Here is a 27099-nt window from a genome sequence, read left to right on the forward strand (position 1 = left end):
CATCTGACTCTCTTCTGGTGCTAACACCTCATCCCCCTCCAACTCCAACAGTTGAACCTGATCTTCCTTTTGCTATCCATAAAGGTCTACGTTTTACCCATAATCCCTCTCCACATTATACTGCTTTGAGTTACCATAGACTATTAAGCTGGATTCTTGCTATCAAAGTTGGTCCTTATGGTACTATTGATCGTCTCAAAGCTCGACTTGTGGTTAAGGGTTATATCCAAATTTTTGGTTTAGACTATGGTGATATTTTTTCTCCAGTGGCAAAGATGGTTTTTGTTTGCTTATTCATAGCTATGGCTGCTCTTCAACAATGGCCTCTTTTTCAACTGGATGTCAAAAATGCTTTTCTAAATGGGGATTTGCAGAAAGATATTAATATGGAGCAACTTCCCGATTTTGTTGCTCAGGGGGAGTCTTCTGGATTGGTATGTCGTCTTCAAAAATTCTTATATGGCCTCAAGCAGTCTCCTAGGGTTTGGTTTGAAAAATTTAGCAATGTTGTTCAACAGTTTGGTATGACTCCCAGTGAAATAGATTATTCAATTTTTTATTGCCACTCGAGTGTTGGGTGTTTCTATCTTGTAGTATATGTTGATCACATTGTTCTTACAAGCAGTGATCACAATGACATCTCACAAGTAAAACAACACCTTTGTCAAAACTTTCAGACCAAAAATCTTGGCAAACTAAGATATTTCTTGGGGATTGAGGTAGCACAATCCAATACTGGTATTGTCATCTCTCAAAGAAAATACGCATTTGATATTTTGGAGGAAATTGGGTTGATGAATTCGAAATCTGTTGATACTCCCATGGATCCCAATGTCAAGCTTCTACTCAATTAGGGGAGCCTCTCTCAGATCCTAAGAAGTACAGGAGATTAGTTGGAAAATTGAACTATCTCACTGTTACTCGTCCTAATATTTCCTTTGCAGTTGGTGTAGTGAGTCAATTTCTTAATTCTCCATTTGAAGATCATTGGAATGCAGTCATTCATTTACTAAAGTACATTAAAAACTCTCCTAGAAAAGGTTTGTTATATGGTCATAATAACCATACTAAAGTCGTTTGTTATTCAGATGCTGATTGGGCAGGATCTCTATCTGATAGAAGATCAACTTCTGGTTATTGTGACTCCATTGGTAATAACTTAATCTCTTGGAAGAGCCAGAAACAAAGTGTTGTGGTGAGATCTAGTGCAGAAGCAGAATATAAAGCTATGGCCTCGGCTACTTGTGAGCTTATTTGGCTTAAACAATTACTTTGCAATTTGGAGAGGTTACTCAAATGACACTTATATGTGATAATCAGATTGTTCTTCATTTAGCTCAAATCTAGTTTTTCATGAAAAGACCAAACATATTGAGATTGATTGTCATTTCATTTGAGAAAAGATTATACCGGGAGATATCAAGACTAAGTTTGTTAATTCAAATAATCAATTAGCAGATATTTTTACTAGGATTGATTACATTTGTAACAAGTTAGGTACATATGATCTATATGCAGCAGCTTGAGGGGAGTGTTAAATATTATTAGATTTAATTAGATATTATTAGATATTTCATATTTATGTAATGGGCTTAGCCCATATGTTTCTTTTCCTATATAAACATAACCCTATGTGTTCAATATACACAAGGAATTTACTTTATTCTTTCTTTTCCTTTAATAAATAAAAACAAAACTGAATGAGTCATGTGTAAATTTGCTAACTAAATACTTAAATTAGTCTTGCCAAGTAACACCAAATCTAATAGAAATATGGAGCAAATCAACAAAATACTGATAATCAATTTAACACCTTTTGTAGGCAAACAAAGATTGTTTGAAGAAAACAAAATGAGATAAAGTATGAAAATTATCAAAAAGGTTATATTACAACACAAGAGGATACGATATCCACCTAAACATAGAAAGTATAAAAAATGAGCCTCGAAGGCCTAAAATTACAACCAAGCTGGCCAATGCATTTGATTATCAAAATGGAAAACATGTTAAAAGGACTACACAAAATCACCAGAAAGGTCGAGCGCATATAACCCTACCCCATAACCTCAATGAAAGATCAAAACTCCAATCCTGTCAGTCAAATACTAGAAAATGCTGAATAAATTTTGCAAATCCATTTAAAAAAAATTAATCAAAGGTTGAACAACATAAGTGTTCCCAAGGAGCTCAAAATATATTCCAAACTGAGAGAACCTGAATAGTAGTGAGAATCATGATTCCAAGAATAAAGCGAAAAAGATTCCAGAATCATCCATGAGGTGAACCCCAAAGAAAGAACAAGTGAACAATCTAACAGATTAAGAATAGGAAAAAAACTTCCTTTAGAAATCTGAGCATTCCGGTTTAACCAAAGGAAGTACATTAAAATAAATAACAACATGAAATACTTGGATCACATTTTAAAATGAAACATTGAAAGCTAGGACAAAGAAGTACCTCCACAAAAGATCTGCCCCCAGGATTTCTCATATCGCATGCCCAGTAATATAAATGACTGCTAGGTAGGCTATTATCACTAATTTTTAGATTCCCCAATGCTGCTTTAATACTAAAGGAGGAAGGGAACACCTTGATGTCTGTAAGCAAACTCTCTTGAAACAAACAAGCAAGCTTGGTTTCATCTTCCTTCATCAAAAGGATTTGAGCCTGTGCCATTTTTAATGTCAGATTGAACATAACTCTGGATTTACCTTTTCCAAACAAACCCTTAACAGCATGATCCTCAACAGCAGTAGATTGTCGATCATCCACATCTCTTGCAACATCATTTTTCATTCTGGCTGTTGAAGAGCTATCTCTAGAAGTTGCAAGGTTCTTATCCTCAATATTAATAGAATTAATAAATTCCATAATGGCTAGGATTGTTGGTCTTCGACAAAAAAATGTCAAGGTAGCTAGAGTAACTATCACCTGAAATGAAAAATAAAATATTTAGTGATAAAAATCATTTAAATTAAAGGCCATTTGTTAAAACCCAACAACACCCACCTGCTTGTCTATATTCTTATACTGAGAAGAGTTCTGGTCATAGATAATTATTTGAGCTTTAACAAAACTCTCCAATGTGTCATTGAGTTCAAGCTCCTTCCTACTACAAGGAGAGTCACTAGGTAGAAGTCCGGTAATACGACTAAACTTTGGGGGTTTCAGAGATGAATAATTAAATTGCATGTCACTGGCAGAACTAGACTGGTATTCTGATGTACCTTCAGGAGACTGCGTAGAATAATCAACACTGTCTGCTAAAGTCTCGGGTGCCTCATAAAACTTATCATCAGTTTCAGTAGAGATCAATACACCACTTTCAACATATTTTCTCATGTTACTATAGAGTAATGAATTTTCATCTGCAGTCCCAATATAAGATCTTGCCAAAAAACAAGGCTGGGACAATAGTTGACTACAGCAAACTAAATCTTCTATTTCCAAAGATTTCAAGATAGTTCCAACATAAATGTTATTGTCTCTGATCGAAACCTCCACCTGTTTAAATATAAATGCCTCAAAAGGGAAGATCAAAGCATCCATCCAGCTAAGAAAACAACAAAGCAGCTATTTACCTGCCCGCCTATTGCCCGAAATTCAAATAATCGTCTTTCTTCATTTAAAAGAACCTTCGTTATGCTCTGATCAGACTACACCAACACACATTTTTAGTTCATGTGGAAATTCCAATTTTAAACTAATACAACAAAAGCCAAAAGGCCCACCTGATAACTATAACTGAAGCAAATCTTTAATTCATCGAGAACACCGGTTACAAACAATCTTTCAGCAATTCCTACATCAATATCATGTTCTGATTCAGTATCCTCATGGTCTGATGAGGTTTCAGATAGACCAGAAATTGGAGCTGTATTCTGCACAGAAAAGTGAAATATCAACTTTTAAAATTCAAACACGTTAGAACTATGACACTGGATACACTAATTCAACAATGGTTGTGAATTTGTTTATATTGGAGAAATAAGTCCTTTTCCTTTTGTATTTTCCAAAGAGTTATGGGGGAAAACAACTACTTCCCTTAATTAATCAGTCACCAAATGCCCACTTAAAATTACAAAATCTTTTATCTAAGAAAATAAAAACTTCACATAGTAACCAAAAACTAATTAGTAAATAAATTAAGGATGTTGTAAATAGCAAAGGATAAAAATATTCTCAATATCTCCATAGTAATTAGGAAAAAATATCTACAGAATCTTCCTATGCATTTCAACATATTTTTATTTCATCATATTAGAGGATTTGATTATTCAAAATAGAGATGATGAGAAAGTAAAAAGTGATTGTTGTAAATAAAATAATTTTTTATTTTCTTCACATAGTTCAAGTTAGTATCAGACCTACCCTACCGATCTTGGAGCCACTTTTCCACTGCCACATTAACAGCTGCAACCACCATTGTTTGCCACGGTCATTGATGTTAGTTGGTTAAAGAAGACAATTTCACCCATGTTAGTTGGTTAAAGAAGACAATTTCACCCATGGGCTTCCTCAGATTCCAAGATCTTGTAGTCAAGTTGAGAATGATTGATATTCATTTACCAACTTGAGGGGGTAGTGTTGTAAATGGCATATTATTAACATAAAGTATTCAAAATATCTCCATTTGAAAAAATTACCATTAGAATCTTCTTATTCATTTCAAAGTATTTTTATTTAGTTCTTTTAAAGGATTTGATTATTACAAACAGAGATGATGACAATGTGATTGGTGTGAATGATATCAGTCAAATAATTTTTTGTTTATCTTACATGGTTCAAGTGAGGATTATAATCAGATTTCATCTTAAAGCCAATTGGCACTAAGCGAAGTTGCCCAACAAATATATAAGCCGCACTAAGACTTGAGCCAACTGATTTGGGAATTCCCGACACTCTCCACATATGCCTATCAAACCAAGCAAGTCTATTACTATAATGAGCTATAGGCTCTAGGCTCTGATAGATTTTATCTTAAAACTAATTGGCATCAAGCGAAGTTGCCCAACAAAAATATAAGTACCAACTTGGGGCAAGTGATGTGGAACTTCCCAAAAATTACTAAGAAGTAAACACAATGTTTTTCTAATGGATACGTTTAAGGCCCTAGCCATTTAGTTCAGTTAGTAAGTTAGTTCAATAGGTCGAGACAGTTACAAGAAAAAATTAAGGTGTGTTGCCTCTAAATAGATGAGGTAATGTAGTCACAATTGGGAATGAAATTGTCCAATTCTGCAATTTTATAGCCCCATGAGTTAGATCACAAGCAGAATTGAATTTCTCCTCAATTGCAAAAAATCTCCAAGCTAAATCATGAGAAACTTGGGAGCGTAGGTATTCTATGCATTGGTTTTTGCAGGTTAAAATCAAGCTCCATAAAAGAAATTCAAGAAAAAACCAAAGCCCATTTACTTCAAGACTTATTCCGCTAGGCACATACCATCAAAACCTAACTACTCATCTTACACGACCTGCGAGGGTTTTTTCATTTAATTAGCTTCTCTTTTTGTGGATTGGTTGACGTTCTTCCCTTCCTATGTTATTATTAGAGATATTTCTCTTTGTATGTTCATTCACTTTACAATCAATAAATGGTTTCTTTCTAGTTTAATATTCACTTTACAATCAATAAATGGTTTCTTTCTAGTTTAATATTTAAAAACTTGTATTTAATAACGCATCTAAAGTGTCTAAAGGTAATCTTTTAGTATTTGTGTTATTGCAATTGCATATATTATGTATACTAGATAGGTGCTTAAAACTTGAGGTTGTTCCATCTAATGAACTAGTATCTTGGGTCTGACTCTCTTTTTGTACTTAAATCCGAACAATTAGTTCTTGCTAGTGCTTCTACTCAGAGTTGGGCACCATAGATATGGTCCTCAAAAAGAGGGTGACAATATTAGGAGCTCTACATTAAGTAGGATGAGTTCCTTAATGTGGTATATGACCTTTGATGATTTCCCACACAATGGACTAGTTTTTTGGGTTGGGCTCCTCTTCTACTTAAGTCCACTTAAGTCCGGACAAGATCCCACAAATATCATCTTTTGACCCCTTCTCAATTTCTTTGGTAACAATTGAGACTTTTCTAGAAAACTCATATTAAAGATGGACTCAGTCAATAAATCAATTTTGTTTTCTTCTATTTCTAACACAGCTTCTATTTTCCTTATAGGGTAGTAAGCTAGGGCAACTTAAATAAACAAATTTACCATATTTATTAAGTAGACTTCAACCTCATAAAACCGGCTTATAAGTGAGGTTTGCACCCATTTATATACAATGAAATGTCTTCATCTCTAGTCGATGTGGGATTTCCAACACACCCCCCTCATGCCGAGAGTGATAGCTCGTGCGTGGAACAACATATTATGGGTGGTCCGACCCGATAGTGGGTGGCTTGATAAGCCCACCAAACACTCGCTAGGATAAACTCGAAATAGCTCTGATACCATATTAAGCAGTCGACTTTAAGACTAACTCAACCTCATAAAACCGGCTTATAAGGTGAGGTTTGCACCCACTTATATGAAATGTCCTCAAATCTAGTCGATGTGGGATCTCCAACAATATCGAATTCCTAAACTGAGAGAAATTGATAAGGGCAAATGATGTTTCAAGACCATAAACATACATATGCCATTCGTCAAAATTACATCAGAATTATGAAAAAGTATAAAACCATTCACAACATTCACGTACAAACACACACCAAGAGAAAGGGAAGGAGAAAACAAACTGATGCATAATAAATAGCCCCTTGTAAGCGACTATGCCAGGTTTTCATTGACTCCTTAGATTCACAACGTATAATTAGTGCATTTGTGTCCTCGACAACCTACAACCAATCATTTAATTATTGCTATTAGTAGAAATTCAAACCTTGATGGAACGAACAAAAAGCTACCACCACTGGTTTCTGGATGACAAAAAAAAAATTACCTTATTGTTGGATCGTGTAGGACTACAAACAACCAAAACATGTTGTACATTACCAACAAGCTCTTGTGAAACCTCAGATACCTGCTTCCCTCGTAGGCTATGACAATAAGATTATATAGGTTGTTAATAGCATTTATAAACCAAGCGAAGATGTAGAAAACAAACTAGAAAAACACTTTAATAAGATCTTTCAGAATAAGAAAGAAAGCCTTATTAGATACAAAACAATATGTACATTTTTGTTGTCATTTCATTGTAATTTCAGTAACATCTACTCTATTAACAGAGTTTATTAGTTGAAGACTCGGCATACAGCTTACACATAAAAATCTTCACCCTTTCAACTATTTCACTTTGTTGATAATCAAATTAAATATTTTTAATCCTATTATGATAAATATTAAAAAGTGAACTTAAAGAATATCTCAATCTTACAAAACCGACTTATAAGGTGGAGTTTACACCCACTTATATACTATGAAATATCTTTATCTCTAGCTTTTTTTTTTTATCAGCAAAGAATGAAATTAAATTAAGAGGGATACAAAAGGGGTATCTCAACCCTTTTACATAAACCAAACCACATTAAGAATCTCCAAGAAAAAAGAGATGAACAAACACCCCAGAAGCAATAGATAGATAATGTTTGCTGCATAAGCTAGACATCCTATTCCAGCTAGCATCGTGCTCGTATTGGAATGCTATAAGCACTGCAAACTGCAGCTACAAAACCATCAAAAACACCCTGCCTCTATTGGTCTTATTATAAGACACATCAAAACATAATCCTCCATCATGTCCTTAACATTCCTTTTGACTCCCTGACATACAAGCACATATGTCCTTTCAAATCTTGCACCAGCTGCAGGCCGTGACAAACCCACCAACACCTCCAACCAACTATAAATCCAGTATAGGCCGTAGTCTTAAAATTCTTGACATCTAGGAGTCCTAATTATAACTTCTAATGCAAAGCATTGGATTAAGAATCCAGTCTACGAAAGAATAAGAAAAGGAATGCACCTTGTGCTTCATCCAAAGCCAGGATTTGAGTTGAGCCTTCTGAAACACCTCCTCCGCATCTACTAGCCCTTTTTTTAATACAATCAGGTTCCTTTGGTCCCAGATACACCTAATAACAGATGCCCAAACACCTTTCCATACCAGGTTTTGCTTCTTACTAGCATTGCTCAGATAAAAACTCATAAAGTGCAGATTTAAATCATTATGTTGAACAAAAGAGATACCTATCCATTTGAAGCACAAGGACCATACCCAATGTGCATATTTACACTCCAAGAAGATATGTTGACAAGACTCATCCTTAAGCTGACACATTGCACATAACGTAGATTCCATCATCGCCCCTCTCCTACTCAAACTCACCCTTGTTTGCATTCTATCCAGCAGCACTCTCCAAGCTGTCACGATCACATTTGGGAATGCCTTAATCTTCCAAAGGAAATTAAACACATCAGATTGGGTTCCACAAGACTGCTTGGTGAGGCACTCATAAGCAGAATTCACAGAAAAAAGGCATGGTTCTTCCTTCCCCCACACCTGCACATCCACATCATTCCTTCTCAATAGGGCCCCCGATAGAAGTGTAAAGAGGTCTGCTTCCAGTGATGATTCTCACTCAAATCTGGCACACCTCCATGTCAGCCTCCATCTCCAATCCGAATTAATCCACACGCCAACTTCACCCACTATTTGCCCCTGGTTTAAGGATAGGGAGAACAGTCTAGGAAGCAAGGATTTGAGATCAGAGCTCCCAACCCACACCTCCAACCAAAACTTAACTTTGTCTCCACACCCTAGTTTCCAGCTTAGTTCTTCTTGAAACCATCATTTTCCTCCTCCCTCCTTGCACACTTTATAGAGATCTTTCCACCACCAATCTTTATCTCTAGTTGATGTTGAATCTCCAACACACACCCCTCACACCGAGACCCTCTAACTCATGCGTGAGATTATATTTATGAGTGGTCCAATAGTGGGCGGCCTGATAAGTCCAAAAAACCTCACTAAGATAGACTTCATATTAAGAAGTGGATTTTAAGTCTAACTCAACCTTATAAAACCGGCTTATAAAATGAAATTTACACTCATTTATATATTATAAAATGTTCTTATCTCTAGTTGATATGGGATCTCTAACACACCCTCTCACGTCGAGACTTGCCAACTCGTGCATGGGACTATCGATAGCGGGTGACCTGATAAGCCTAACAAATTCTTGCTGCTAGAATAAACTCCAAATGGCTCTTATACCATATTAAGAAGTAAACTTTAAGCCTAAAATCGACTTATAAGATGAGATTTGCACCCATTTATATATTATGAAATATTCTTATTTCTAGTTGACGTGGGATCTCCAACAATAAATTTAGCTTATAGGAATGAATATCTTCTTATGATGTAAAATGAATACAATAAGAGAAGTTCTTTGAAAAGTGTCCCTTAGATAATTTTTGGTGCTTATATGCCCATCCTCTATGCCAGCCACCTTTTTTCTCACATGACATTTCAATCCAAACAACCTCTAACAAAATTAACAGTGTTGACATAATGGTGTGCCTTATTAAAACTAACAAAATGTATTTGCATAGAACCACAACCAGAACATCCCTTTCCACCACGACCAAATTGTCCTCTATGACGTTGTCTAGCACACGAAAATATGCATATGTCTTTTCTCATACTTCATATGAATGAACAATCCCAAGAATATGTGACAAGATTGTGCTGCAAAGAGAGGACTAAAGCCACACAAAAGCATTACCCTAAACCCTAGACATGAACTTGCATTAGAGCAAAGGAATTAGACTCTTCTAGACCCACAATTCCTACCTCTGCAGTCCCTCCATAAATTCAATCAACTCCTAAAGCCACTTGCTTCAATCCACCCAAAACAAGAAGGAAATGGAGAATCGAAGTACCTTCTTCAAGAATTTGGCTCTTTATGGACTCTCTGTAATATTCAACAACCCAAAACCAAATTCTAGGATTCTCGATGACTCCAACAATGGCATATGACTCCTCTTCTTCACATTCCTCCAAAGCCATTAAGTTAAGTCCCTACTTAGTTGGCTTTTAAATATTGTCATCTTTGTAAATAACTTTTCTTATTGCAAGTACTTAAGTTTGATGAAAAAATACGTTTAAATTGTTTTCTATTTTTACGAACTTTAATATCAAAATAACAATGCAATTTGGCTTTCCCATCAAATCTCTTCAAGTTATAATGCACTTGAGTCTTTATCTGATCAATTTCAACAATTATAGTTTCCAAAGGAATTCTAAATGGTATTGTTAAATGAAAAATTAGATATATTATTGAAATGACTTAGACCCTTTTGATGGCCATGTTTTCACACCATTTCTAGATAAACATTGTCAAATCCTTTGGACACTCATTGGACAGTTGTTAAAAGAATCCTGAAGTATCTTAAGGGCACTATCTCTTATGGTCTTCACATGCAACCAGCCTCTCGAACTCAACCTTTTTCTATCACAGCCATGTGTGACTGGGCCTCTGATATTGAGGATAAAGGTCTACATTTGGATCTTCAATATTTTTGGCACCTAATCTCATTTCTTGGTGGTCTCGCAAGAAGAGTGTCATGGCCAAATCAAGCACTGAAGCTGAATATTGCTACTTCTCAGTCTTCTGCAAAAATTATCTGGATTCCAACTCTTTTGAAAGAATTACCAATTTCTTTCTCGACTATAAACTTAAAATTCTGATAGACTGGATTACCAATGGAGAGGCCTTGGAGTTTATCTGGCCAAGCCTCTAAAGCAAAACTTGGATATTTGTAAAACTGATACATGAAGACGATGAAGGAGAGGAAGTAAAGTGTGTAATAACAGCAATGTACATCAAGGCTGTACATGGTGCACTTGTGTTCCTATCACACCACTAAAGCCATCGGACTTAAGATCACATTCAGGAGTCAATGGGTCATTCCAGACTAAACCACCATGGAAATACATCATAGACACATCTTACCAGAGTAGACAGCTAGACTTGCAGCATCTGAATTTTGCAAAGTGGATTTAATTTTTATCAAGGTCAAACATAAATTGGTTTTGGTAATTAAAATTATGAAGAAGAGGATCAGACAGAATCCACAGAGACAAATAATTGTTGTGAATTATGCAAACATGTCATTTGCCTCCCAACAAGTGAATTTATATGTAAGGAATAAAGTACATACAATTGTTGTACAACCGTTTTCTATGAAGGATAGAAAACATAGGATTTTAGGGTTTAAAATCTCATCCAAAATAATTACAGAATCCCTTCAAGTCTTAAGATCAATTATATTACGAAATAAATAAAATTACAAAATATGTTTCTACTTTCATTAAAATAGGAAATACAAAAAAATCAACAAATTGAACAACAAATATAAGCAATACCAAAGCTAAACAAAGAAATTGACTGCAATCCTTAAATGTAATATAAGCAAAATCTTGTAATATAGTATGATAACGAAACACACAAAAAAAAGGCATCTGTACCTGGTATACTGTTTATAAGATTTTGAGTCAGGGCTTTCAAGTACATAAAGAAATGGCCCAACTAAGCAGAAGTATCTACGCTGCCACAAAGCCTCCCTAACTCCAACACCCTATTACATTTTTATAGGAGACGTGATATAAATATAACAGATTATGATTGAACTACATGGACAAAAATATAGCCAATGACAAACCTAGAGGGTCAGAAAGAGACCAATACCTTCCAAGTTAATAGGGACAACCACCCCTCAAGATCAGCCTGATTCCAAGGACGAAGAAACTCAGAGCTGTCACCATCCTCCTCCTCAAAAATCTTTATCACATGCATCAGCCGATGATACCGAGCAGGTGAAAAATGAAAGGCCAATGATGGAAGCCTCACAGCAAGACGTGTTGCAGGATAATATGGAGTCTCTAAACGAATCTGATCACAATAAGGAAAAAAAGTTGGAATGCTTCTATCAAGAAAAATTCCAACAGGTCCGGAATTTTACCTGTTGAAGCTGTAAGATGACTCCACACTTGTCAATAATTGGGAAGAAACTACTGTTAGCAGAATGGGCCGACTTATTCAGAGAAACTTGACTCCAGTGATAGTCCCCATCAAACAAAAATGCTGATACATCACTTAAGACCAAATCAAATCGCAGGTACATATTATCCTCAGCTGATTCCTGCTGTTGGTCATCCTGAATACATATTTTATAGTTTTTAACAGATTAAAAAGTTCAAAATAAAGATATTACTAAAATTATCCGGAGTATCCACCTGTGTGTGAATCATCAAGTTCCCTAGGTCTAGTAAAAGCTTTGTAGCATGGGTATTGTCCGGACAAAAATCAGTAGGAATAGTAATTTTTGGAGCTGCAATATCCAAATCCAATGAAAACCTAACAGATAAGCAACAATAACTAGAATTAGCAAGAAGCTTCTCAAGAACAACAAACTATAAAAAAAAATCCAGAATAATGTAGTATTACAAAAATTTCATAAATCATTTTCGATTTCTTAACATCTCCCACTTTGCTGCTTAAGTAATTGTTTTAAATATATGGTAGTATTTGACCATGATTGGTCAGACATTGTGAAAGGATCTAACAACTATATTGTATTTATTATTCCTTAAGCTAACAACCAATCAGGATCAGAGTAGCCAACAACAACTTGGGCATTGCCGTTAGTTTCATTTAAAGAAAAGTTTTCATTACAAAAAAAGGATTGTTAGCTACCAAATACAAAAACTAACAATCAAAAGTAGCAATAAAAACTAACTTACACATTTACAACAAAAGTAAAGTCTAATTGAGTTTAACAACAAATGTTTCAATGTGGCTTGATTTGTCAATGGTTCATCCTAACAAGATAGGAGTTTGACATTGGAATACATTAGGGTGTCATGTCACTAGGTCAGCAGTCCAACATGCATGCTTCTTCAAGTATGACTAAAGCATGCTTGATTTAGCCATAGAAACACTAGTATTAGATTGAGCAATCACAATCCCTAAAATAATTGAGAATGCCTAAATATTTTTTCTAAATATGGTGTCCAAATCATTTCTTGTATAGACAATGCTATCTTCATAAACAACTAAGTAAATAGAAAAGAAGTACATCCTAGAACAATGATTAAGTTGGGTAAGTGGGTTGCTAAACCATTGGAGCACCCAGTGAAAATATATGATTGGAAATTATGAGAGCCCAAAACAGAAGCTGGCAAAATATCAAAGGATCATGAAAGTTTATTTATCTATTCTACACTAGGCCAAACGCTTATGCAATAAATGTGTTCAGTCAAGAGAAGCAGTCAATCCTAGAGCAATGATTAAGTTGGGTAAGTGGGTTGGTAAACCATTGGATAACTTCAGTGTAGAACCATATAATTGGAGGATGAGAACCCAAAAATGAAAATGGTAAAATATAAAAGGTTCATGGAAAGTTTATTTATCTATTCTACACTAGGCCAGACAAAGCTTATGCAATAAATGTGTTCAGTCAATTTATGCATAATCAGTATTTAAAGGCTAGCCCAAAAAGTAGGCTACTAACGAAGAAAGAGGGGAGAATTGATGTGATGTTGGGTCATGACAAGAATGTCCACGGACATACACAAAAGTCCAAATAATGGGAGTCAATTATTGATCAAAGTTCCACCCCAAGATACATGTTTTTTGGAGGAGCAAAATGCAGTGGCAAGGTCAATTTTAGAGGCAAAAATTTTAGCTACAACTTAAAAGGGTTTGTGAATTTTGGATACAGAACATTCTTGATGACCTTACACTATAATATGAAGCTGCTTTGTGACAAGTCCACAATTAACATTTCACACAACAAAGTTCAACAGGATAGAATAGAACAAAGCATACAGAGATGTGCCAACATTTTATTAAGGAGAAACTAGGTAATAGTATCACAGCTACAGAATAGATCCCTTCAATGCTTTAATTGGTCTGTATTCACCAAGAGACTTCCCAAAGAATAGTTTCAAGATCTCACTTGAGAGCTAGGAACAACATGTGTTCATTCACCAACGACGAGTGTCATAAGAATTACCATAATTAACAAACATTTGAATTTTGATCCTCTTGTTGAATTTGTTAAAATTTATTACCTAATTTCCAGTAATTAGGGCATATTTGATTTGTACAGACTCTATTAGACATCATTTCCCAATATTTCCTTATTTAGATTAGATTATATTAGAATCCACTAATAATGTCATATCTCCCTTTGTATTATCAAGCAATAACATTTAGAGATTATTTTCAATTTCAAGTAAAGAGATGGAATTGAACCACAGTGAGAGAAGGATTAAATCACTAAGCCACATATTGAATCAGAAAAGAATTGAGCTAACATTGCAGGCATCAGTCCATGCAGTTATATATATGATGTACATCATTAGTTCCAAGAGGATCCAATCAGCACATGTAAATGAGTGATAGAACAGTTTCTTACTCATGGCTCACACATATAATAGAGCAAGACAGACAGAAGATAACCTGGCATGATCCTTTAATGCTCTGTTCATTTGCTGTTGTGCAGTGCGCTTTACTTCATCAATTGTCATCTAGGAACAATGATACAAGCTTAATGATAACACCCTTTTGCACAAGATTAAACAAAATTTTCTAGCAAGTCAAAAATAAATTCCATTTTTTCGCATGAGAAAATATGTCAGCAGAAATAAAATGATAAGAAAAAGAACAGAAAAGATGAACATACACAGTACAGTGAGAGCTTGAAATATAGGGAAGCTAGTAAACTAAAATTGATATGGTTTTACTCAATCCTATTTTCATCTCAGCTTACTATCATTCAAGATAACAGAGTTTGGGCTTCAGATTTTTCAACTTTTCCCACACAAACTCATTTCAATTCCTCCCTCACTCCTCCCAATCACCAGACATTTTTCAAGTAACCAGTTAGTAAATCCAAGTGTCCCTCTAATCTTAAGTCCTTTTTCGGGAGTCTGGATACCAGGACTTCATACAATTAAAACAACTGATCCAATGCAAATTCAGAAGCATCACCTTATTTCATGATGTGCTCTTCATGTTCAGGATATATGGAGCACTTATTCTTGTAGAAGGCAATGTCTTTCATACTAAAATTTGTTTGGGGTCCTGGTGAGCCTTAGATGTGTCCCATTTTCAAATAGTTTCTTGCGGTTAAATTTCAAGGCTTTGGTAAAAATGAAGCAAAAGTTCATTGGGATTCATTATTAAGTTTTTCGCTTTTTGCAGTTCTGGTTCATTTGATTGGAGAAGAACGGTTATGTCTTTCACAAAGTATCACCACTTAACCTTCTTAATCAATATACAGAGTCCAGGAATCATAGTTAATGTACAATTCCAGCTCTGAATTTTAACATGTTTCCAAATAGCATAGATATCAAGTCAAATAATACCTGTACAGCAGCTGCAGTTTCTAGTGCTATTGTCTGACTTACAGCAGTATTACTTTCAAAGAATTTCACAATTTGATCAATACTGTCCTTCATGTACTGTCCAAACTCCAAAGACAAATCAGTAAACAAGTAAACCAAACAAATAAAAACTCAAGTAGAAGAAGGGGTGGAAATTGACAAACAGCATACAGTCATATAACAAGGAGAAGCTTTGGCAACCATCCTCCAGTCCAACTTGTCATCGAAAGGTTTGTAATGGAAAACACCAACTAAGGAGTCATAGGAAGTCGCACTCTGAAGGGATGTGAAACAAATATTCCACATATCACAACTTGTACGAGCATAAAAATCAAGAATGCAGAAAATTAATGTCAATGACAGCCTAACCTCAGCAAGGAGACCTGTTGGTGATGATAACTTGTATGAGCCCAACTTAATGTCAAAGACCTTTGTTTCTGGATAAAGCTTTATTGAGCAACTGAGATCTTCACATGATAATTCAGCAACAGACTCTTTGGTTTCCCCGATAAGCTTTGAAGCATTATGATTCATGTGAACTTCCAGGAAAGTATGAATAACATCCGCCTTGCTATTTACAGCCAATTGTCCATCATCACCCTCCTTATATCCTATTATTTTATTTAACTGGTTCCAGTCCTCTTCACTGAAATTAAATTCATCACTTTCCTCTTTAGGAGATTCACTAGTCCTGTAGCATGATCATAGGTGAGTAACACAGTAAAAACTAAAACTAAATTCATTAGTTAATTACTGATACAAGAAAATATTTTAGACAAGACTTCACCATCCAAATGACCACCAAGATTTCTGTGCTTTCTGTTTCCTCATGTTATGGTTTGACTCTGCCGTTTGTTCCACAAACTTGTGAGCCAACATTCTGCAAAACCGCAAAATATAATACTTCAAGGTCAAAGAATAAACAAGAGGGTTCCAAGGTCTACTATATAAGTAACATATAGATGCATAAAACTTTCAATTAAACCCAAATTTGTGGATTGAACAATTGTAAAAGTGCATGTGAAGGAAGAGATATCTGATGCTCGTACAGTGAATAAAAAGAAGCACCTAGAGATCTTTCTTTATAATAATACAGCTTCCAAACCATACACACCAATAAAGTAGTATGAAGAATCATCAATGGAGCCTCATACCAAAAGTCAAAAATATACCAAGGCAAAAAGAGAGCTTGCTTGCTCGTCTGAAGTAAAGACAATATTAACGGATCAAGATGCCATAATTTTTATTAAAATGGCAATGAAAATTGCAAAGATGCTTTTTACTAATTTTTAACCTATGATTCATTAAAAAAAATTATGTATGCAGATGTACACAGACTGGTTATGATACTACAGTTGAATCAATCATAGGCTCACATACCCTTGTTTTTCATATGATTAATTCAATATTAATATTAAATACTAACATTTCAAAACAAACAACGTACCTCCATTGCAATATAAGTTCAATATCAAGTTCCCGATCTAGGTCTTCAATCTCTTTGTTACCACTAATTGTAACCTGAGTGGGGTCAGATTTAAGTAGTGCAGCATACAGAGAGATATATCTCTTCCGCAAGCCTGCATATCTTAAAACTTGCTCCCATGACATTTTTCCACTGACAAGCACAATATCCATAGTCAATGAAATATAAACATTAAAATATGATAAATAAAGATTAACTATCACCATGGATACCACAAAGCTCTAATATTATTTTTCAAAAATGTAAGTACATACAACATTCTGAATGTTGAAGCAGCAAGCTTAAGAGGTGTTGGTTTGATGAGAATATAACAAACCAAACACCCTTTAAACTTTATTTAAGACTAAGGTTGAGAAATAGACTGACGAAAGCTGAGTGGAAATTTTAGAACTGCAGCTTCCTAATATCACCTTTAAACTTTATTTAAGATTAAGGTTGAGTAATAGACTGACGAAAGCTGAGTGGAAATTTTAGAACTGCAGCTTCCTAATATCACTTGGGAAACCACCCGTTCAAATTTGAAAAGCAACATACAGATGCAAAAAATCAAAATGTAATCCAAGAAATTTGATGAATGAACTAATCCAAGAAAACTACAGATTATATGCACCAAGAAAACATTCCCCTTTTTGCTTCCAAAACTTCTAATAGAAGGGAGCAGCAAATACATGGAAATTTTCATCTGCTTACTCAAATGACAAGTACTTAACAGCCTAATGAATAGAATTAAGTCTGATGGACAGCAGATTGAATACCAGTGTATCAAAAATAGAATATTCTCTCCTGTGAATCTTTCCGGTTCTTTGGCAACAAGTAACATGCATTCTACTATTGATGAATTGAAAATTATTAAGGCATGTTTTATTGTTTGCAGGTCAAGGAAATCAGATAAGATATTTAAGTAGATCGGACTGCTCCTGAAACAGGATGACTAAAATGCAGTACAAATGGAGCATACTTGGATCATAGACATAAATCAGCTAGTGATAGTATCTTTATATATTAAAAAGCTAAAGTATAGGCTGTTTTGCAATATCTCTACATGTATAGTTAGTCTTTGAGGCAGAGCTTATGGGAGTTATTCATGCTATTAAGATTACTATTAAAAAGGATGGAGAGCTCTTTGGATTATTGCGACTGATTCTTTGCTTACTGTGAAATTTTTTTATAATAGCTCTTTGGTTCTTTGGAAGTTAAGTAATAGATGGTTTAATGTTTTAGAGTCCATCAGGAGTATACATATCAGATTTTCTTATATTTTCAGAAAAGGAAATAGATGTGTTCATAGTTTTGCAGCTTAAGGTTTGCAGCTTAAGGTTTGACAACTTCCTTGTAATGTTTCTAACTTTTGTTGGGATAGGTGTGATCTTCTGCACTTTCGTTTCTCTTAGGGTTTGATTTGACTCACCCACTTCAGTATTTCTTTTCTCTTCAATAATATTTTTAAGAATGTTGCATGTGATTCGTACAAGTCGCAGAGTTAACCTAGATTATAGATACATCTGCAACTTGTATAGTGATGCAATAACATTCCTTCAATTGACTAAAACAAGTATCATTGACCAAAACAAAAACCTACATGAGAAGAAAAATTAGATTTCCCCAATTTCAGACCTTGTGTTTCAATAGGAATTTCACAATTTTAAGAAATAGAGATTATTAAAAAACAAGACAAATAATCAATACCACTATGAGTAAGTTTGCTTTTCGAGATTAGATTAAAAGGACATACAGGAAAAAATAAGACAGTTTAAACTAAAATGAGGAAGAGGACAGACTTTAATCTGAAATCTGCAAGAGTAAAATAAGGCATAGAGTCCGAAAAGGTCAAAAAGGGAAGAAGATATTGGTTACTAAGCATATGATCTTAGTCACCAAAATCAAGTATCCAAGGTCCAACAAAAGAGGACTGAAACAAAATCTCCAAGATTACCAAACTGAGCCACAACTAAAATCAATGATGCAGTTTGGTTGGCTGCTTGGTGCTTTAGAAGTTTACGATACTCAACTGCAACTGCAGAAATCGTGATATCAGAATTCAGAATTGTGAAATGATGAGCCCTACCTTAGCCTTGAAACCATAACTAGACAGCAGTGGCCAAGAGCTGTAATTTGCTGTCCCTATAAGCTTTTCACAAGGGATCATTGGTATGCTGGTGAAAGTCATGAGAGATTAAGTGAAAGCCAAATCAGAGGAAACCATAAAGTCAAACTAAGCCCAAAAAGTGGTTCATTGGAGAAGGAGAAGCACAGCTGCGAGGTCATCGAAGTGTGGGTCACAGGAAAACATCATCATGCGCTGATTTGAGGGTAGTGTGTAAGACAGACGCATTGAAAATAGGTGACAAATTCAACAGATTTAGGTAGTAATTCCTGCATGGTGGTGGTCGTTGAGTACACCAACTACAGTGGTTTCTGCTCATCAGAGAAATGAGAGCTTGAAAGAGGTGAATGAAGGATTGCAGGGTTTTGTGAACAGTGCTTATAAATAGTACTGTGTGAACAGTTCACTGCAGAAAATAAAATAGGGAAAAGGGAAACCTAGCTCTATGACACCGTAAAGAGTTTCAACACAAAGGAAAAAAAACAGAAAGAATCAACAAGCAAAAGTAATGTGGTTCAATTGAAGTGTTAACAAACTTTAATTTACGTCTAGGACAGAATTCACTGTCCCATAAATTACAACTCGAAGTTCCTCTCTTACAATGAACTCTTGCTCAACTCACTTTACACAATGAAAAGTGTTGAACAACAACTTTAAGTTAGTTTTAAATTTCGTTACAGGTTCCTATGTATAGACACAACTACCATAACTAACTTCAGTGAAAGGCGTCTAAACATGTTGAAAAGACAAGTGAACAGTGCTTCATGCTTCTGATCCTACAAAGAACAATAGAAGAGGCAGCACAGTAACATATAAGAAGCACTTGTTTTATCCATCGCCATTCATCCCATCTAGAGACTTCTGGCACAATTTTTAACTCCTTTGACTACACACTCCAAAATATTTGGTGTCCTAGTTGAGAGTTTCAATTTATAAGAATGAATGATAATCATAAAAACAATTTCATGAAAAGTCTCATGTGTGCAGATTAAGGATGAATATCTTGTAATGGAAGATTTGAGGAACAAGTACATACACAACAACTCTAATATATTAACTTTCTTCCAAGATAATTCAGACAAACAATAGTCACTAGCTTTATTTAATTGTAAACTAGGCTGTAAATTGGGGTTACTTATGCAAGTTACACTCCCTGTCTACAGAAATTGGTATTTACAAAATTTAGCTCGGCAAAAGACTTAACAGAATCGGAATGTGTTCAAATACCTAGCCTTCTTTATCTGGTCAGATACAGTTCTGTAAGCATATTTCCACCAAGACCTGGAATCAGCTTTTACTGGCACTAGTGGACGATAATGTGCATACTTCAGACGTTGATTAAATGCAGCAAAGTTGTCTGCTAATTTCATGATATCCCCATAGCCATCCTACAAAGAAAAAAAATGCAAAGATTATCTCCAAAAATAAACACAATCTCCAAAGACAAGAAAAAACAAGTCAAATGAACCTTAGATATGCTGATTGTAACATCGTCCAAGTTCACCACAGCCTTCTGTAAAGGTTTTTTGCTATCAGCGACTTCAGTTGGCAGTAGCTTTGAGTACTTTGCTTTTCCAGTCACTGGTTGCAGAATGTATGAATGCTTTCTTAACAAATTATCAGCTGGCTTCCCATCTATAGTCCCATACTTAAATATCTGAATTTTTTTATGAGAAAATCATTTCCAAGAAACTAAAAGAAAAGAAGAGGTAAGATAATAAAATTACAATGAAAACATTATAAAGTTACATTGTTCAAGATTTCAAGTGTGATGATTTTCAAGTTAATAAACATTATTGTGCTTCCTTTCTACCTGGTGTCTTACTCCTTTTTATCTTATTCATTCTTATGTATGTGGAACTTGTTACTGAATTGTTTATGGGGTTAGATGGTATGTAACTTTCATGGATGAGAGTATACCCGTGTAACATGAACATACCTTATTAAGCAAAAATTCTTAGTTTGTCAAATATTTGATATCTTTTTCATTTTCTTAAATCAGCTTGTTAGTTCCATAAAACGAATCTGGTTAGACAATGTTAGACACCTTCTTAAGCAAAAATTCTTAGTTTGTCAAATATTTGACATCTTTTTCATTTTTTGAAATCAGTTTGTTAGTTTCATTAAATGAATCTGGTTAGACAATGGTACCGACTATGTTAACCTAGAATATTTCAAGTTTGTTACAGATGTAAGTATCATTCATGATCTCACCTAATACACCCCCAACAAAATGGGTCAGATAATTTAAACATTGAGCACAATAGAAAGGAGCAAACAGGGGAAGCCAAAGTCCAAAAAGGAACGAATGGAAGGTGCTGCATTGAAGTGATTAATTCTGTGACAAGTGCTACAATCGTGCCACTGCAAGCTGGGTAGAAGGAATGTCAATGAGGTGGTGGAGATAACCAATATTTTGGTGTATTTTGATGGTTTTGTAGCTGTAGTTTGCAGTGCTTATAGCATTCCAATACGAGCACGGTGCTAGCTGGAATAGGATGTCTAGCTTATGCAGCAAACATTATCTATCTATTGCTTCTGGGGTGTTTGTTCATCTCTTTATTCTTGGAGATTCTTAATGTGGTTTAGTTTATGTAAAAGGGTTGGGATACCCCTTTTGTATCCCTCTTAATTTAATTTCATTCTTTGCTGATAAAAAAAAAATTGAGCACAACAGAGATAGCTTTATAAAGCTATAATATAAGAGTAATCAATGCTGAGTCAACACTAAAACAACCTGTAATTAACTTGTAACTAACTATAACAGAAAAGCTAAATAGAATGTAACAGTTAAATGTAAAATGAAAGTGAAATGTAAAATGTAAAATTCGCAATACAGTTAATACCCTCTAATACAATATCTCCAATACCATGATAATGGATGATTGCATGCAAGGAAATATTTACATGATAACTATTACTAGGAAGATGACAAAGAAATGATTAAGGAAGTTTGGACACATGCAAAAAAGGTCATTGAAGGCACTAAGAAAAATACTCAAAATAATTTAAAAGGGATATATTGGACAATAATATCACTACAAATTTGGTCTTTAACAAAGCCTTTCCTCTCACACAGCAAGAATATCAACATTAATCATAAAGATAGCATCATGATAACTAAACTAACTGCTATACCCAAAGTCATTCACTCCTTAAATACATGATAAATATTGAAAAAGAAAAGGACTTCAAAGAAGTTGATGAAACAAATATTGAATCTATGAAATCCATAACCCTCACTCCCTATCCACTCCAACATACATACCTGAAACCACTCTGAGGGAAGCAAATCTTCCCATGCTTTGTTAATATGCCATGGTATAATATTTGAATCTAAATAAACTGCAAGTCGATCGAGTTCAACAGACTGCAAAGCAAAGAAGAAAAAAGACATTAACAAAAAAAACACTAGCAAGTAGCAAAAGTATTGATCATTACAGACTATGCAGTACCATTATTTTCATTCAGAATTTATGTTTCACAGGTAAGGTAAGTAAAAAAGACTCATCTATCAATAAATTAGATAACCTTCATTCTGTTTCAATGCAAGATATACTTTAAAACTTAATCAAATAAACAGGCATCTTAATCGGTGCAAAAGGATTTCATCATTACAGTCAATACAAGTCACATGAGAACCTTTTGAATGTGATCTAGTGCACCTCCAGTAATAAAAGTCTCTTTCCCAGTATTATCAACTGTCACAGCAGAGAGTTTATCTAACATAACTCCAGCTGCAAATGGTTGTCCTGGATTGCTACAAGACAGAATATCAGGCTATAGAAGGGTATAAAAAAGCTGAGAGATTTAATTTAGATTCACAAAACATTCCAAAATTTTCCATTACCTCTCACCATCCTCATATCTAATGTGGATATTTGAAATTGAAAGCTTCAAATTTCCAATGATGGTGCCGATGAGGGATCCCAACCATGATTTATTCTTAAGATTAAAGAACAAGATACATGAGTTAATATACGTATTCTTAATCATACAGAAACATGCAGGCATAGGCTTACACAAAGATCCAGAGATGATATTGGAATGCATAGCCTTAAACTACACATTACCCAATTCACTGATAGGAAACGAAAAACAACATTGAAAAGAAAACTTTAAAATGTCATCACCATTTAGCTATAAGGAAAATTTGTTAGCAACTTTCATGTGAAATATTTTGGTTGGAGTTTAGGGGTGAGACTGGAATTTGTCCTTCAACTTCAGGACAGTTTCGATAGTTAACATATAAAGGCTTTTGACAAGAAAAAAGCAAAAGTTATGTGACAGTGGTGCAGTTTTGGCAGTTCGTTGATGAAACTTATCGGGATATGTACTATATTTCATGAGTGTACATGTACTGTGCAAGTATTGAGTGTGTTTGTGATGTCTGGACTCAGCTACAGCCTTATATGCTGACCAGTCATCATGGCAATTAAGTTGAGTTAGTTAGGAATTAAAACAGATGTACCCTCTATTAGGGGACTAGAGCTAGTTAAGTTAGCAAACTGACTACTGAGAAGGAATATAACGATCATAAGCTTTTCACATTTTCATAATAACATTCATTTTTCTGAAACTTCTCTCCTACTTTCTCTACAGCGTTTTAGTTGAAGCCTCTTTCGAAATCATCTTAATTTGTAGTCTCTAGGGTGGAATTTAGTCCATCATTAACTAAATTTGTGGCTAAAATAGAACATGCACAGTCCTTAGCTTACAAGAAGCTTTTAAGGTTGAGTAGGTTGTAAGCCCAAATTCTAAGAAAAGTTTCTTTCATTTCCATTCCCTTCCCCGCTCATGACCACATTCTAGCAAACCTGGAGGGAGCAAAATGATGTGCATTTATCCAGCCCTTTACCATTTCAGTCATGTCCAGAAATTGAGCAGATGTTCATAAAGTTGGGTGGATATATCGTACTGGACACAGTCCAAAGTGAAAATCCACTATTCATTTTAAAAAACATTAATAAAAGTGAAACTCAGTACCATTTCTGACTTTAACTGTTGTGACTTCTCCCAAAGTTTCAATTCCATCTCCTGTTGGCAAATGGAAGAATGAGTTTCATCAAATAAATAATCTTCAACCCAAATTGAATACACTTTATCTAATTCTTACTTTTGAATTCTTACTGAATTCTTACCTGTATTCGGATCTTCTTAGCTTCTTGGACAGCATCCTCACTACATCCCTCAACTTGAGTTGCAGGTTCAGCTAGTAAGAAAATGCGATCCAAATATACTAGGACTGGATCTTGGCCAAGCCTATTCCATGGAACCTTAAAAGAAATACAATCATCAATGTAATCATCATTCAAGCAGAAAGGAATATGTGACTTCTGCTGCATGAGTGTATGATGGATGAGAAACTATTCCAATAATGAACTTTTACCACGATCCATAACAAACCAAGTGGCCTGCATGTCTGTTTGTCTCCTACCAATAGATAATAGAAAAGAAACTAGCTCTTACAGCATTGGCAATTACAATATGCCCATGAAATTATATAAAACAAAAAAGATAAATAGGAAAAATCATTCCCTTCATACCATTGTCATGCTGCTGAAATAACCCCCAAAGTCCCTCTCTTTTTTATCATGTCATTATCCTCAAAATGAAAAATCAACTATGAAAAGCAGAAACCATATAAGATATAAAAAAAATAATCAAAATGAAAGAATGCTATTACATCACTATACAAATATAAGATATATAAATTAGAAAGATGAGAAATAAAACAGTTGGTTACACCACAAATTAATCACACAAATAGGAGAATAAAGCTAGCAAATGAAAAATTATACAGAAAAAATAATTTAAATACAATTTTTTTCATGTGCTACTTTATTGTGTAAATTAAATCCATCTCAACTTTCCATTTCTTCGTCAAACATGATCAAGGCTCAAACTTCCAATTTTTTCATCTAAGCTCTTGCTATTTCTTTCTAACTCATCCTCTTGTTTTCCTTTATGTTCATCCTTGAACAAAGAGGTTTGCAGTACAAGGAAAAAGAAGTCAATCTTGGCCATTCACTCTTACATGAATGGTCAAGTATCAAAATTAAATTAAAGTAAAATCAATCTTGGCTATCAATGCAAGATTGAATAATCAAAGATCATCTCCTCCGACTCAATGCACGCATACATACTTTACTTACATGCAGAAATATGAATATATATATATATATATATATGTATATAACCACATTCAACATATTATATTTCTATATTCCGAGAAAAAACAGTTGATCGCCCACCAACCTGAAGTTTCACTGATCCTAGAAATCCGGCCTTAACCTTCACTGGAAGTTTTAAAGCATTCAGAGCCTCGGGCTTCAGCTGCATATTCTTCAGCTCTACATCGCCTGTTTCATATGTCGGTAGAGATATTTCAGAAAAATTAATGAGGAAGATTAAAAGTAAAAGCACCCAAGTGTACATCCATAAACTCGGTAAGGATATGTTTGGGAGTTGAATTCTGGAGGGATAGGGAAGAAAGAACAAACTTTTCATTTCAAATAAATATTCTCTAATTTGATTTTTTTATGAAAGAAATAAAATGATAGATTAGCTTGGATGTTTTGACTATTTGTGTAAATATGACATAAATTCTCTTCGCTTAAAATAAGAAAATTGCTCTCGTTTTCCTTGCCCTCCAAAACCATGCTCTCAAGCAAGCCTACCCAGAATCTTCCAATAATGATTATTAGTAACTAAGATGAATATCTGTATGCACAGATGGACCTCACGAACAAATGCACATTGACAACGAAATAGAACACCGCTAAATCAGGACAGCTAGAACAAATTACGCATATGATTCTCCAACACATTTTAAGAAAGAGGAAATAAAAGAAAAACATAAAAAGTTCAATATAGCCAAATGCAAATTGTTAATAGTAGAATAATTACCCAGTACCTTTTCCCACTCTCATTCAAAACTACGTTGATCGGAGAACTAGGCAGAAATTTCACAATGATCAAAAACAACAGTTTCGGGCACAATTTGCAACTCGGACCACTAACCGTACTCGCTACAGTTCCTTTGGCACGGTCAACAAATTAAACACTTGAAATTCAATTCGGCATTAACAATGCAGAAGTTTCACTCACAATCACCAAGAACAACAGTTCCAAAAACAATTTGCTAGTCAAATCACTCGTGCTAAATCGATACAGTAGCTATGGCACGGTATATATATCCAATTCGACAAATATAAACGCCCAAATAACTACGTTGATTAGTTCAATGCAGAAATTTCATAATCGCCGAAAACAACAGTTTCAAACAAAATTAGCAACTCGAGCGACACGCGCACACTCGCTACGGTAGCTCTAGCACTGCCAGCAGATTGAACACTTGAATTTCAATTCGACAAATATAATTCAGACACGGACTCGTAGCCTCACTCTAATATCAACTAGCAATCAAGTATAAATAATAAATAGCTAAACCTTTTAGAAGGTAATAGAAAGTGATTAAGAAAATGAAACGAATAAATAAGAAGAGCAATATTTAAGATTTTGAGAACCTTTCCAGACACTGATCTTGAGAGCTTCTTTGCTGAGACCTCTCACATAATTGCCAAGGTACCTCTGTAGGAGGTATGCCACCTGATCCTCTAGCATCTCGCGGCGGAGTGATCATATACCCCCGCACGACGATGACGATTGCAGCGGTTACAGAGACAAAAACTCGACGAATGACAACGGCGATGAGAAGGAAAAGAGGAAGGAAAAACTGCTCACGGAATGAGTGATTCGGAACTTGAAGGTCACGTTGTTGTCGCTTTGGCCCCAAAAATAAAATATACATATATTTATGTATAAAATTAAATGAAAATGCTACTATTACAGTTATCCTTGCTCTGAAAGGTACTCCCAGAAGAGTCTATGGCATGGCATAAAATTAAGAAGCATGTAACCAAAAGTTACTACTATACACACGATTATTCAACCATAAGAGTTGACAGCGTATAAAACTCCCCTCACGTGAGGTCACGTGTGCACCAACGTGGCTGTTTCGTAGAAGTGCAGGATTCTAGGCAGACTGAGAGAAAAATTTTATAAAAGTTTTGTTGAAACTATAAATTATAAATAATAAATA

At 34.8% G+C, this 27099-nt stretch overlaps 1 protein-coding gene across 1 annotated transcript in view; it reads right to left on the reverse strand.

Annotated features, from left to right (window-relative positions):
* The window catches only part of LOC137809959 (uncharacterized), a 74629-nt gene extending 47690 nt beyond the window's left edge, over nt 1–26939 (reverse strand). The window contains exons 1-25 of the mRNA XM_068611028.1: nt 26525–26939; nt 25254–25357; nt 24137–24271; nt 23982–24032; nt 22846–22940; nt 22638–22755; nt 22264–22365; nt 20464–20652; nt 20223–20383; nt 16853–17023; nt 16193–16285; nt 15775–16096; nt 15577–15681; nt 15388–15483; nt 14480–14547; nt 12250–12370; nt 11976–12170; nt 11702–11905; nt 11482–11591; nt 6952–7048; nt 6749–6847; nt 3732–3881; nt 3582–3656; nt 3010–3504; nt 2458–2931 (exon numbers count right to left, since the gene is read on the reverse strand). Coding sequence (XP_068467129.1) covers nt 2458–2931; nt 3010–3504; nt 3582–3656; nt 3732–3881; nt 6749–6847; nt 6952–7048; nt 11482–11591; nt 11702–11905; nt 11976–12170; nt 12250–12370; nt 14480–14547; nt 15388–15483; nt 15577–15681; nt 15775–16096; nt 16193–16285; nt 16853–17023; nt 20223–20383; nt 20464–20652; nt 22264–22365; nt 22638–22755; nt 22846–22940; nt 23982–24032; nt 24137–24271; nt 25254–25357; nt 26525–26621 — 3927 coding nt within the window. The 5' untranslated portion in view covers nt 26622–26939. The remainder of the gene's footprint in view (nt 1–2457; nt 2932–3009; nt 3505–3581; nt 3657–3731; nt 3882–6748; nt 6848–6951; nt 7049–11481; nt 11592–11701; nt 11906–11975; nt 12171–12249; nt 12371–14479; nt 14548–15387; nt 15484–15576; nt 15682–15774; nt 16097–16192; nt 16286–16852; nt 17024–20222; nt 20384–20463; nt 20653–22263; nt 22366–22637; nt 22756–22845; nt 22941–23981; nt 24033–24136; nt 24272–25253; nt 25358–26524) is intronic.
* Between the last annotated feature and the right edge of the window lie 160 nt (nt 26940–27099).

Source organism: Phaseolus vulgaris, chromosome 2 (assembly GCF_000499845.2).
Source record: "Phaseolus vulgaris cultivar G19833 chromosome 2, P. vulgaris v2.0, whole genome shotgun sequence".
Classification (NCBI taxonomy): Eukaryota; Viridiplantae; Streptophyta; class Magnoliopsida; order Fabales; family Fabaceae; genus Phaseolus; species Phaseolus vulgaris.